General features: G+C 36.5%; 1 protein-coding gene across 3 annotated transcripts in view; it reads left to right on the top strand.

The window, feature by feature from the left end:
* Positions 1-14,850, top strand: part of LOC117333834 (myocyte-specific enhancer factor 2C-like) — a 121,143-nt gene extending 106,293 nt beyond the window's left edge. For all 3 annotated transcript variants that reach the window (XM_033893251.1, XM_033893250.1, XM_033893249.1), the window contains 6 exons: positions 1,583-1,723; positions 4,853-5,048; positions 5,552-5,733; positions 6,312-6,423; positions 6,908-7,031; positions 7,718-14,850. In XM_033893251.1, coding sequence (XP_033749142.1) covers positions 1,583-1,723; positions 4,853-5,048; positions 5,552-5,733; positions 6,312-6,423; positions 6,908-7,031; positions 7,718-8,006 — 1,044 coding nt within the window. In that variant the 3' untranslated portion in view covers positions 8,007-14,850. The remainder of the gene's footprint in view (positions 1-1,582; positions 1,724-4,852; positions 5,049-5,551; positions 5,734-6,311; positions 6,424-6,907; positions 7,032-7,717) is intronic.
* Positions 14,851-15,087: the final 237 nt, after the last annotated feature.

A 15,087-nucleotide genomic window follows, 5' to 3' on the forward strand; every position in this document is an offset into this window, starting at 1 on the left:
TATGTCCCCTGGATGGGGACATAGGTGGTGCTAATTAATGTGACCTTTGACAGAGCCTTTGCCGGCGACTATGTGGCTGATGCTCAGTGCTGCCGTGATCTATCGCCGCTCAGAACCTGTCTCTCCGCTAATGTATTTTTGCATTAGCTTCAGTATTGCACAAGCTTATGGTGCTTGGTGATTCCACCTGGCTGGTTTCGGAATGACTTAATGATTAAAATTAGGTGCTCCTTTGTGAGCCATGGCACAGCTCTATTTATCAATTTCATGGCACAATGTCCACAAAAATTGTCACACCTAAAATTAGTAATTTTATTTTCCAATCTAAAGCCAATGAATTTTCTTAACAATTTCAGCGAAATATTTATCTGAAACTGACAGCAAATATTTCCAATATGTACTACAACTACTAATTGCTCAGTGGGTTGTAGTAGCATTGGAATATAGTTACTGAATCTCCATTTACCTCTAGCCGACATTTCTTATCCTAAACAAGAGCATAGTTATGTAATAGGAAGGAGTAATGAAAAATACACAGCCCATGCTTGCTTTGAGCTAGAGACCTCTTGCTCTTAAATAAGGCAAACATCCTACCACTAAGCTAAAGGGAAATTTCCATCACCCTGATCTAGGAAGGTGACCTTAAACTCTCTACTTTTAAAATCATGCCTATTGATTCACATCAAACTTGTTTTCAACATAACTGTTATACGTACCTTAAAAATTTTCAAAACTCTGAAATGATTATTAATTCTTATAATGCTTATCAAATTGGGTAATTACAATGATGGCATCTCAACCATTGTTATCTACCTTTAATGGAGCAAGATTGAACTCGGGAGAGTACAGATTAATGGCAATTTGTATTCAGGTGTCGTATTTGCCATCATTCTCATTGTAATGGACCTCTTGTTTGTTTATTTTACAGAGACACAAGCCGGAAATTTATGGTGTTAATATGCATATGATCAGCACCCATAAGTCACCTAACGGTGTGTGACAATTAGGAGGACTCATTAGTCAGTGGGTTTCAGTGATGGATATATATACCTGCCACATTATTCTGTAATTAGTGAATACAAATGGAGGAAAATTAGTCCTGATGAAGTAATGATAGCGGAACACCGCCTTGTCAAATTTGAGGGAGGAGAGTTCCAGGTCATGCTAGTCTATAAATTTTCGTAATGTGATTGTGTTGGTGGGTTACGGAAGTGTTCCTAGGCTGTCAGACATGACACCAAGTTAGTTTATAGTTAATCAAGTCATTCATTTTCATTATGGATGGTGTCCTTAAACTCTGTTGTAATACTGAATTGTGAATATGAAAAATAAACATCATTCAACACAGTTAAATGGTGATATCCATACAGGGTCCATTAGTGTAAATGGAGGCACGTCACTGAGTGTTAAGTTGGATGATTTAGACATTTAAGACTAAAATGCATCTGACTATTTAGATGTAAAGGGTACTGAGGAAACCGCTGTAATATGATCTTTAGGTGATGACTATGAATTAAAGATAAATCAGGACAATTATCATTAGGTGCTGTAGTACAGAAACTGGAATTATTATATGTTGCAGTCATTAAACAAAAAGGACCACAAAGGTTGCGAAAGTCCAGAACCTGACACAGACCCATACAGCCACCCACTGACCCCGGAGGAGAAGTACAGTCGTATGAATGAGGAATACCAAAGAGTCATGCACCAGAATTCAATGAGGGTAGGTACAAAACTAGACATCTCAATGAGGGTAGGTACAATACTAGACATCTCAATGAGGGTAGGTACAATACTAGACATCTCAATGAGGGTAGGTACAATACTAGATATCTCAATGAGGGTAGGTACAATACTAGATATCTCAATTAGGGTAGGTACAATACTAGATATCTCAATGAGGGTAGGTACAATACTAGATATCTCAATGAGGGTAGGTACAAAACTAGACATCTCAATGAGGGTAGGTACAATACTAGATATCTCAATGAGGGTAGGTACAATACAAGACATCTTAATGAGGGTAGGTATACAATACTAGACATCTCAATGAGGGTAGGTACAATACTAGACATCTCAATGAGGGTAGGTACAATACAAGACATCTCAATGAGGGTAGGTACAATACTAGACATCTCAATGAGGGTAGGTACAATACTAGACATCTCAATGAGGGAAGGTACAATACTAGATATCTCAATGAGGGTAGGTACAATACTAGACATCTCAATGAGGGTAGATACAATATCAGATCTCAATGAGGGTAGGTACAATACTAGACATCTCAATAAGGGTAGGTACAACACTAGACATCTCAATGAGGGTAGGTATACAATACTAGACATCTCAATGAGGGTAGGTACAATGCTAGACATCTCAATGAGGGTAGGTACAATACTAGACATCTCAATGAGGGTAGGTATACAATACTAGACATCTCAATGAGGGTAGGTACAATACTAGATATCTCAATGAGGGTAGGTACAATACTAGATATCTCAATGAGGGTAGGTACAATACTAGACATCTCAATGAGGGTAGGTACAATACTAGACATCTCAATGAGGGAAGGTACAATACTAGATATCTCAATGAGGGTAGGTACAATACTAGACATCTCAATGAGGGTAGATACAATATCAGATCTCAATGAGGGTAGGTACAATACTAGACATCTCAATAAGGGTAGGTACAACACTAGACATCTCAATGAGGGTAGGTATACAATACTAGACATCTCAATGAGGGTAGGTACAATGCTAGACATCTCAATGAGGGTAGGTATACAATACTAGATATCTCAGTGAGGGTAGGGTAGGTACAATACTAGACATCTCAATGAGGGTAGGTACAATACTAGACATCTTAATGAGGGTAGGTACAATACTAGACATCTCAGTGAGGGTAGGTACAATACTAAAGACATCTCAATGAGGGTAGGTACAATATTAGACATCTCCGTGAGGGTAGGTACAATACTAGACATCTCAATGAGGGTAGGTACAATACTAGAGACATCTCAATGAGGGTAGGTACAATACTAGACATCTCAATGAGGGTATGTCAATACTAGACATCTCAATGAGGGTATGTCAATACTAGATATCTCAATGAGGGTAGGTACAATACTAGACATCTCAATGAGGGTAGGTACAATACTAGATATCTCAATGAGGGTAGATACAATATCAGATCTCAATGAGGGTAGGTACAATACTAGATATCTCAATGAGGGTAGGTACAATATCAGATCTCAATGAGGGTAGGTACAATACTAGATATCTCAATGAGGGTAGGTACAATATCAGATCTCAATGAGGGTAGGTACAATACTAGACATCTCAATGAGGGTAGGTACAATATCAGATCTCAATGAGGGTAGGTACAATATCAGATCTCAATGAGGGTAGGTACAGCACTAGAGGTACAGAGGCTGAAAGAAGGGAATGCAAGCAAAGCAGATGTTAATAACAGAAGGTACAACACAAGGCATGTACAACTATCTATGTTTTGGTTATAATGATATAGTCCTCATAAGTCTGACAATTCAAATATTAATCTAGTAAGAACTAAATAACGGATGTTAATTTTACATATCATATTGATCACTTTCTAGTGTCATTATAGAGGGCAATTCCATCTGTCTGAATGTTTAAGTGACATACTTGGGCTCAGGGGGTCAATGGCCTGTTTCAGTCCCCTGGGGGAAGCACTACTTAGGAAGGATGGCTATAAAGTATTAGTCTATTGTGTAATCAATGATTATAAGGTTAAACCACGTGGATTTTAATAGGCCACAGAACAAAATCACTATGAAAATTCTTGTAAATATTTTACAGTGACAAAGGTAAATATTTGTCAGTGTGTTTTTTGAGGGGTGATCTGGCCTGTGGTTGGACACCAGGATTACTTAGGTGTTGAGTGTCCTAGGAGGGTGGAGAATTCTTTGTTAACTCAAGAAAAGAACATGAAGGCCAGAAGAGGCATGTACACACTCTCGGGAAATATTGACTCAGAGGTGTTCTTGGTGTTTACCTGTGACTGATTGAAGGGGGACAGGTTTTGTTTACCTGGGACAATTAGGGGCCAGGGGACTTGATCCTGTCATGTTTTTTGTATATCATTTAGTGTTCAGTAAACAATGTTATGTAGTGGGCAGTAGACCATCAAAACTGACATGCACGCACCTGGCATTTCTGCTTGAAAACACGTTCTAGGGGAATAGCTTTTTGAACAAGAACGATTACATACCTTCCTTGCTTAACAAATCGGATTTATGATTAACAGTATCTGTCCCCGAGAAATCTGATATACTCTGACCGAACTTACCCAAGACCAAACTTTAAACAGTATCCCTCTAAAACAAATCATGATTAATGTAACTCATACCTCAATACAAGTCACTAATGAAACAATATCATTCTAATAAATTTGGTTTAGCACATACCGGTAGGCTTAAACTAATAGATGATATCAATATACAGTCATACATTAATGCATCTGTCTAAAAGGCCATTCAAGAGAGTGGGGGAAAAGTGGCTTTTAAAGGCAGGTGGCCTTTATACAGGGGGTTTTATAATACAATGAAATGATTAAAGAACAGAAACAGGTGATCTTTATAGACAGGTGCTTGTTATACAGAGGTGACATTTACTGTCATGTACAGTTTTGTACATGTATTTGTTATGGAAGGGCTTCCATGGCCCTTAGGGCAGGTTTAACTGTATTGTCATTCCAACACTCATGCCATGTTAACGTTTACTTAAGGCAAATTTAAATTATCACTCCGAGATAAATTAACAGTAAATAAAAACTTCCTTCGCATCTTAATTGTAAATGAATTGTTTTATAGCACGGAATGTCACCGTACCCTAACCCAGGCATGCCTCCTGGTGTCACATCCGGGATGCCTATACACAATCCCACCTACATGAGTCCGTCGCCTATACCTCAGGGCCACGGGATGTCTCCCAACCCGAATGGAAACCCTAACCTGCTCCACCCACCTGTGGTCCACCCTAGTGGCAGCCCTAGACCAAACTCAACAGGTATGTACACCTCACGATCACTCAAAACACCCAAAACTTGTTTATCAGTTTAACTCATCACAGTAGATTAAATGTTGTAATTTGGGTTCGGGTTCGGAAGCCTGAATGTTATTGGTTCGTTGTTTATAACTACGTGGATTGACTTCAGTTATGATTCTGTTCTATTTTGACAAAATTTGTCCATTCGATATTGATAAACACTGATAATCAAACTTCAGTACAGTAAGTTGTTTGTGGGGGTTTTAATGTTGAATTGTTGCGTCTGAAAAGTATAAATATTTTATAATGTAGTTTTAGTTTTGAATCTTGAAAGTGAATTTTCTTTCTTTTGACAACAATACAGAATATTGAGGAAGTACTGATAATTTTGTATCAAACTTAGGTGGAGTAAATTATTTGTGGAGGTTTTAATATTGAATTGTTGAATCTGAAAATTATGATGTAGATTAATTTGTGAATGTGTTTTTGTTTATCAAATAAAACACTGTGACTGGCTCTTACAGGGGGAATGGTTGATATGTCGGTGAGTTCCCCAGCTAACGGCTACCACCATCACAACTCTCCCTGCCCCTCCCCTGGGGCAATGGGAAACAAAGGCATGTCTCGACAGTCACCCCCTTCACGAGGACCACACAGTGTACGACCCATGATCCACAGTAACCGAAACGACATGATGAGCCCAGACGTAAGAGTTGTCTACCTTTGTTGTCTACCAGAAAATTCTCCTTCATAGAGGGATGACATTTGTAATGACCATTGTGATTGGCAATTGTAGCAAAGATTGCTGTGAGATATAAAATTCAATTTGTAAGATAAGCAGTGTACATGTACACCTGTCAGTCTTCAAATGTCACTTAGCTCTGACAGCATTGAGTAAAAAACATACATTTTACATACATGTGCTGACTGAGGATTATTATTTGACGGGAAATTTTCATAGCAGACTTTTTTTTTTTTTTTTTACTAATTTTAGATCTGCATAATGAAATTTGCTTTTATATTGAAAATTATTGATCTAATACTCTGTAGAAGGGACCTGTAGATGGATACATGAATTCAAATGCAAAGTAATGCCTGCTGTTTGTATCCTAAGATAAAGACATTTACTATATATGCATCGCTATATACTAACATTGTGTATCATTGTAAAGTTGAGCTTGTGTTTGCTTTATAACATTCTAGAATTCATAAAAATGTGTAGATTTTTCGTTGCATGTTTTACATATATTTTTGTTGATAAACTATATTATTGATCTTTTCTAGCCACAAGCCAGACCTACGAACGCCTCCATGCACACGCCCGCCGTATCCCTGACAACACCCAGTATTCAAGGTTCTAACTATCCGTCCCCACTCCCTACCACGTACCACTCGAGTAAGTCTGCACTTCTTATTGTAAATTTATAAAAGATGAATTTAGATGTTTTCAACATTAGTTTTCTAAAGCTGAAATGTCCTTGAAGGTCTATTCAACTGCCCTTATGATGTTAAACATGTGAAAAAAATATGGTACACCATCTCCTATTGGCTGTGGGTATCAAACGCTCACCAATCCTAAATGACTGGAAGTCAATTCACACAACCAAACATTACAAAGGTATCTCATCTAAACATGGTGTGGTCCATTGTTGGTGTACATAGTATTATGAAAATTTTAGAAAAACAAAACTCTTAACGTTGTGCGAGTACAGAATTGACTTACTTTACTATAGATATTTTAAAAGTTTCTTTATTGTTTAGATATAATGTTCCGTGTAGGCATAGTTATGTAGAACATTGTCTAAAATATTGTCATAATTATGTACTAAAATACTGTCATATGTATATATATTGATTATCGAATTTGGTTATTGTTTCAGATGATTATCCTTTAAACAATTCCGACATGAGTGTTCCAATGTCCAACTATTCACATCTACATTGGAGTGGACAAGGGTCACTTTGTTCAGGGATACCTCCCGGGGGCCTACAAGTACCGCCAGGGTAGGTCTCCTATAGCTAGTAACTTGCATAGACATGGCTTTCTGAAAAACGAAGGGAAAAAATCTATTTTGTCTTTAATACCAGTACTATCGAGAATATACAGTTCATATCATAAATTGTCATAAAGACATTCAGACTGGTTAGCTTGTTTAATTGGATACTTGTTAAAAAGCTCGGGGGACATATATTTAAAGAATCAGTCTTGGTGTTGTTTGGTTTAAGCTTATTGACGACACTTTATCGTCATTTCTTTAAGGAGTAATGGTTACATCTCCATGATGCAAGGCACTATGATTTGTTTTAGGTTTATGACTTCCATATCAAACATGTTAAGATGGTTCTTTGCAAGGAGAAACCACTAGAGGATTTTGTTGTAAACAGTCTTTCACATAATGTATATGTAACAAAAGTGGATAAATTATCAAAAAGGAACAAAAAACTTTTCTCAGTGTAACATGTTCCAATTTGGAACCAATACCAACCAAACTCAGGATCAGCAACTAGTCTTGAGAAACTGCAAATGTTGACTAAAGGGGCATAACTCTTCTAAGATACTGTAACATTTACTTGTGCACTAATCAATATTTGTGAGGAGTTAAAATTATTTGTGAAACAATTAAAAAATTGTTTTCTACTGGTTGAACAACCCCATTATTTGTAAAACAATAATGATGTGTTTTCTACAGGTCGAACAACCCTGGCGGTGGACACCTCTCTCCTCTGGCTATCAACACCATTAATCACAACATGCCGATGCACATCAAGAGTGAGCCAATATCGCCGCCGCGTGACTCAACAACACCATCAAATCTCCATTCACTGCGACCTCCTTCATCAGGTCAAGGTCATCTATCACCTGTACACATGAATCACACGCATAGTAACAATTCATCTCCTAACACAAACTCACAGCCTCTGGAATATGATGGACCTTTATTAAAGCGGACTCGTGTAGACCATGGATGGACAACTTGAGACCCGTGTCAAATATAGGGGTCAAATATGTCTCTCGTTTGTAATATATATCTATAAATAAACTTGTATGTGAGAGTGACAATGGGTGCCAAGATTGCTGCATCTCGTGATGTATAAACAGTGTGAGATTGCCAGATTCTTGAAGTCTGCAGGGCGTTTGTCATGTATATAAAAGTATATAATATAGAAAGATTGCTGGGTAAGACCCAGAGTACATACCTGGATACTCGACCTTGTCCTGACCTTGATTTGACCTTGGCCTTTACCATGTGGAAGAAAGAGATTTGGACCCCTTTGCTACATATATTTTTTTGTGTTACCATGGTTACATTTTTAAGTGCATGTGCCTTCATCCTGGTGTATTTCATTGTATATAGTAACCATGTCTGTCGACAATGTTCCCTTCACTTATCACCAGCCATAAGTTTTGGTATCTAGATCAGCTTTATAATTCATTTTGTGGAGGAAAAAAGACAATTAGAAAGATAATGCCATATCTACAGTTATAAAATATGAATGGACCAACACGGTTCTATGTCACTACCGCCATAATGGTTGTATATGTTATGTTAGTGAGGGGAGATAACTTTGTAATAGATGTGTTGTAGGTATTCGTGTTAATGACATGTGTAGTCACTATGACCTTAAAATCTATCCCATAATGCATATGCATGGTTGAATAATGTTCCTTCAAAATTTTTAAAACAGTTATTGTTTAAATATTGAATGAAGATGTTTTTAATGTGAAAATTAAGATTTAAACATTTGTGTAGGATAATATATGTACATCTATGAAGCCGTTATTGTGATGGTTCGGCCTGATGAGATTGGCTGGCTATCATCGATTTTACATGTAAATATGATGGATATGTCTCTTGAGCTGTTTAATAGTGCTTCTATAAAATAAACAGATATTTCCTAAACACAGTGCTATTTGAAAGTGCATGCTGCCAAAAGTAAAATCTGCATTAATCAAATGTTATGAAATATATGAGAAATGTTTTGTTGCCTATTTTTGTATGGAAATTGAAAGATGTTAATGAGACAATCCATTGAGAGGTGTTTCATCAATTCTGTGATGGCAGTTGTCCTGTGATGTTGTGGCCCCCTGCACATTATAGTTGGTGGTGTCAGGAAGGTGTTGTATTGATATTGTGTTATATGGCAATACCTCACACAATTTGGCCCTGACATTATCCTCAAATATTTCCTCAATTATACCATGTAAGTAAGGTGGAAGTTACCTGTTTACATCTGACAATTGACCAGAGTATTATATCTTACTGGCAATACCATTCAATCAACAAATCTATAAGTATGATGAAATCATGTTCTTACAATTCAGGTAAATCGTGATTAATTTATGATTTTTTTTTAAAATGTTTAATCTTGATTTTTTTTACATGATTATTCTTTACCACAGACTTAATTTGGGTTGGGGGTATTGTTTGTTTGTTTACTGTTTATAGTTTACCTTAACAGGTAAAATTTTTCATTAGTTTATTGTTCTGGAGTGTATTTGCAATTCTAAAAGTTTGTGATGTGAATACTGCAGGTTATGAGTGACTACATACTTAAATATTTATAATTTTACTGAGTACACCATGTCAAGGGTAAACTATCATAGTCAGGTAGTTATTTGTACTGTTATGTGTGTTGTGGTACTGGTTATGTTTCATGGTACTTTGTCTTTGGTGTGGTGCCTCTTTGGTGAAGTGCTTTCCATTCGTAACATGTGGCATTATTGATGTGGTGCCTCAGTAGTGATTTGGTTCCTTTTATAAATGTGGGATCTCACTGAGATGTTGTTCTGATCAGAAATGTGGTGCCTCAGTGGTGATGTGGTTGCCATCAGTAATGTGGTGCCTCAGTGGTGATGTGGTTCCTATCAGTAATGTGGTGCCTCAGTGGTGATGTGGTTCCCACTAGTATGTGGTGCCTCAGTGATTCCTATCAGTAATAAGGTGCCTCAGAGGTGATGTGGTTCCCACTAGTTTGTGGTGCCTCAGTGGTGATGTGGTTCCCAATAGTCTGTGATGCCTCAGTGGTGATTTGGTTTCTATCAGTCAAGTGGTGCCTCAGTGGTGATGTGGTTCCTGTCAGTAATGTGGTGCTTCATTGGTGATGTGGTTCCTGTCAGTAATGTTGTACCTCAGTGGTGATGTGGTTCCCGCTAACATGTGGTGCCTCAGTGGTGCTGTGGTTTCCGCTAACATGTGGTGCCTCTGTCGTGATGTAGTTACCACTAGTATATGGTGCATCATTTGTGATGTGGTTCCTGTCAGTAATGTTGTGCCTCAGAGGTGATGTGGTTCCCACTAGTATGTGGTGCCTCAGTGGTGATGTGGTTCCCACTAGTATGTGGTGCCTCAGTGGTTCCTATCAGTAATGTGGTGCCTCTTTGGTGATGTGGTTCCCTTGACATCTCTTAAAGCCCTCATCTAAACATAAACCTGTATATATTACATTGTTATACACTTTTATATTGCAGGATCAAAATATTTCTCACAAGTGCCTGCTAAAAAAAATAAGAAGTGCTACTAAATCTGTTCGATTATATTACACCCACCAGAAGTCAATAGTGTCAACATATCAATGGGTCATGGTCGCCATGGGGACAGAGAAACCCTGAAGCTTCCAAAGTAGACATTTCATCATCATACAAATTTTTTAAGAGACCTATCACCTCAATGTCAAAAGGATGTTAAATTACAAGGTCAGTCCCATTTAAATTGAGTGTCATAATCTTGGATAAATATTTGGATATTAAAAGATTTGCAATTTGGTAAGTACAAGTGTACCAAAGTTCATAAAATAAATATAAGTATTTGGGTTTGTTACAGTAATGAGGGATGGGGGCTTAGAATACTAATATAGGCCTCAGGTATCATAGCCAATTGTCTTAATCAAAATCTATTTATATTAAACAAACAAATATCAATATAATTTTGTATGTACACACAACAACTGTAGGCTTATTCATGTGGAGTGTAGATTGGCTAGTCATTTCACATGTGTACATGTATGTATGTATGTGTAATTGTGGACAGCATCTTCATACATATATTACTATCAAAAACTAGATCATCATGTTTTCTCAAAACAAATGCAGAAATTATGCTTTGTGCCAAATGTATAAATTTTGAAGAGATCCTCGAATATCAGTTTATAATTAGAGAAAAGTATTCCTAGCTCATATCATCAAGCTTTATGTATACCCCGTGTCATAAAAGTCCTCACAAGACAGGCTATCCTCATTTCTCAAAAATACTCCAGCTGTACACTAGCCACGATTCTGACATTGACCACCCTCCACAAATACCCATATATTATCCATTAGTTTGACCTTAACTGCTCACTCATCCATAAGTTTGACCTTGACCTCTAGGTCACCACCAATATCATAAACCTTCACCATAATCTGACCTGATCCATTCCTCACAAACTACCATTACCCAAATCCTATAGTCACAATCCTGACTTCCCTCCCTCACTTACAGCATATATCCCCACCCAGGTCTGACCTTTACCCCTCACTCTGCATGCCCAATGGGCTACACAATAGCCATTAGTTTGACTTGAACACAAATGCCCTGTACTATAGAGCCACCAGCCTGGCATGCAGCAATGTACTGTATATTATTTTGGTCAACCCCATGATAAATGTATGCACTAAATACAAAAAGAATACCCAACTCACAAGTGAACTTTTGATTTAAAAATATTATAGGAAAGGTTAAAGGCCAAGGTTAACATGTATTTGACATTTTAAGGTCAACAGAGACACTTTCGTTTGTTATTGTGAATTGTCAATCACCTTTTCACTGCGTTGGTTAACTTAATTTCCCACAAACAACAACTGCATATTTTAAAAAAAAAGTAATGAAAATAAATAACTAATATTTTACAGAAATGTGTATACAAAGTTTTTTTTGTTTTTGAAATTTGTCATTTGGGAGCAGTAGTGATAAATGTCCCTTTAACTATTTTTGTTGACTGTACATGGAGTGTTTGTACCACGGTGGGAAACAACAGTGACCCTTCCAGTACCTGGCCTCTGTTAACAAAGTCACACCTCCAGGGTTTACATGGTCAACCACATGGTCATAAATGTTCTATAGGATGGATCGCATTACACTCCTCCTCTGTGGTGGTGCCCCTCGTAAGAATAAAGAGTAGCGGAACTGGTCTGGGCTGAACACCGATGGCTAGGCAACTCATATGATTAGAGCATCTGTCTAGAGTTTGGAGGTCCTGGGTTCGAGTCCCAGTCTACTCACTACATTTTTCCTCTTTCGTTACAATAGTGCAGACTTGTATACAATATGAAATAGCAGATATTCCAAACAGAACTTTCAGGTGAATATTCTACCAATGAAACTGTAGTAGGCCATTTTATAAAACAATCATCAATAAGGTGTGAATAAATGCCTTGTGCATCATACCAATTCCCCACATGTTCACTGTTTCAGCTCCCTTTTAATGGTAATTCTTATCACATCTCCACATACTTAAATTCCTTAAATATTGTTCCTTTGACTGGTACGACTACCTTCGATATTGTACCGGTGCCCCCACATTCATGTATTAAACTGATTAATATTTAGCATATCGTATGAGTACTTCGCATATCGTACCACTACTACCCTGCAAATCCAGTGCCATTGTAGATGTAATATTTATGTGTGTACAGATGGCTGTATTTACCTTGACTATTGGGTACATGTATATCTTGATCATCTCATTACACGAATACAGAAATACATCCATGTTGTTGATTGTACACTGTATCACTAGAATGTGGCACTATAAGGTGATATAGTGACTTATAGTTCTTTGCAAGTTGTAATATATTTGTGCTTGATACTTAATTTATTGTAGGTCAATTCATTTCATGCAGGAAATATATTTTTCTGCATATTGTTTGGTAACTCAAAAGAAGTTAGGTATCATTTTTATGTGATCATGTTGACAGGAGTGGCTCCTACACATGTATAAATGAGTGAGGAGCTCTCTCCAGTTTGTTCTACATAGTATAGATTTTTGAGGAGTTAGCTCCCCTACTTATCTACACATTGACAAGAGTTATCTACCTTTGAGAGTTAGCTCCACTATGTTGACAATGTAACAGTCAAATATTGAAAACAATTGTATGTGTAATGTGTGACATAAGCTGGACTTATGTTTGTTTTTCTTCATTTTTACATATTATTTTGCTATTAAATATATGTTAGTTTTGTGGTTTAGTACTTTAAGTTGTTGTTAGCTAGGACTCACTTTCAGCTGAAAATTTCAGTTTTCTCAAGAAATGTTCATTGGAATATCAATGAAGTGTTCATTAGATACATGCCTTAATTATCACACTGGGGTTAGAGTTGGTAATAACAGAAATATCTGATTGATAAAATTTCAGATTGATAATTCAGTAACAAGTAATGTTTGCAAAGGGGACTACTTCAAGTATAACTCTGCATGTGCCATACTCCTATGTTATACAGGGTCGCTTTAATTCAAAATTTTTAAAGTTTTGATTGATCTGTTCAGGGATTAGATGATTTTGAAATGTGATGTTACAGAACCATCAAATGGTCGCACAAGATATTTCCAACAAATCATTCTTGTTTTTACTATACCCTTTAAAACTGATGATTTTCAAATCAAATTAAGAATTACACAGAAAAAAGAGCATTATCAGCTCATTCTTTTCAACTCTTGCGACACCAGTTATCAACGTAAAATCTATATTTCCATCAAGTTATATTACTTGTTTCTTAGTGGAACTCTTTTAGAGTGGAGGTTTTATTAGAGTTAAATAGCATAGATCCTTAAATAAGTTTGGTCAGACTGACATACAGGTGAGATTTGATGATGTTGTATACCACATTCATATCTTGATTGATCGGTTTTCAGAGTGTTTGATTTTAGAGATTTCACTGGGCTGTGTTATATTATTGTTGGTAAATAAGTCTAAGTTTGTTATTTGATACAGTCTAGTATTTGTCAGGGTTTTTTCTTAGGTCTTAATCATTTTATTGCATAAAAATGATATTTTTATATGCAGGCTAAAATTGTTTGCCTCTACGACAAGTTTTTCAAAAAAGTGTTTTTGTTCAGATGATCAGGGTTAAAGTTTTAACTTCAACAAAGTTTTAAAATTGTTAAGTTTTTATTGTAAATTTCTTTAAATGGAATTGTTTCGGATGTTAAATTTGAAGAGTATACATGTATTTAATGTTGGTTATCATATGGGATAGATCATAGAATGATTTTTGTTTCAAAATTTTGGTTTTAAACAATGAGACTATTTTTTCGTGTAATACTGTGACTGAATGCTGACTAAACTGCTTATAATTTGACATTGTGTGTCTACAGTGGTATAGTAAGTGATTGAAAGGATGTTCTATATATAGATAACAAATTAGCATAATCAATTGGTATTTTTATTAAGGCTATATCTACATTGTATAAAAATGTCACTTTGTATTCTGGGATAAAAAGAAATCAAATGTTTGAGTATGTATAATTATACATATGCTGGATCACATGGTTTGTATATGATTTTTTTTGTAAAGGATTATTTGAAGGGTAGCACTTCCCCTGTTAGTGTGAGTTCATCAACGACTATTCACACACTGTGTTGTGTCCGATGCCTTAGATACTGCACAGACACTTTGGGACGGTAACTGACACAAAGCTGTTCTGCCTTACCCTTGTACCACCGTCTCTGTAGGTCATCATTTTGTCTGTGGCCATTAGATAACTATTTTTATGGATCAACATATTGCTGTGTGTTGTACCTGTTTTTATTGCAAAATATCCTGGTCATTAAATTGTTGTAACACAATTTTCTTTGTTGTTGATTTATTGACTGTACATATGAAGTATTGATGATGACCTGTCGTATTAACCTGATAACCAAACATAGGGGAGTCAGTATGAACATAAACAGTGGAAGTTAGTGATGAGACAGTGATTGGATATTATCAGATTAGTGAGCTAGTGGACAATGATTGGCTATCTTCAATTAAGTGATGAGACAGTGATTGGCTATCATCAGGTTATTGATATGGGACAATGAGAC

The sequence above is a fragment of the Pecten maximus genome, chromosome 9 (genome assembly GCF_902652985.1).
Source record: "Pecten maximus chromosome 9, xPecMax1.1, whole genome shotgun sequence".
Classification (NCBI taxonomy): Eukaryota; Metazoa; Mollusca; class Bivalvia; order Pectinida; family Pectinidae; genus Pecten; species Pecten maximus.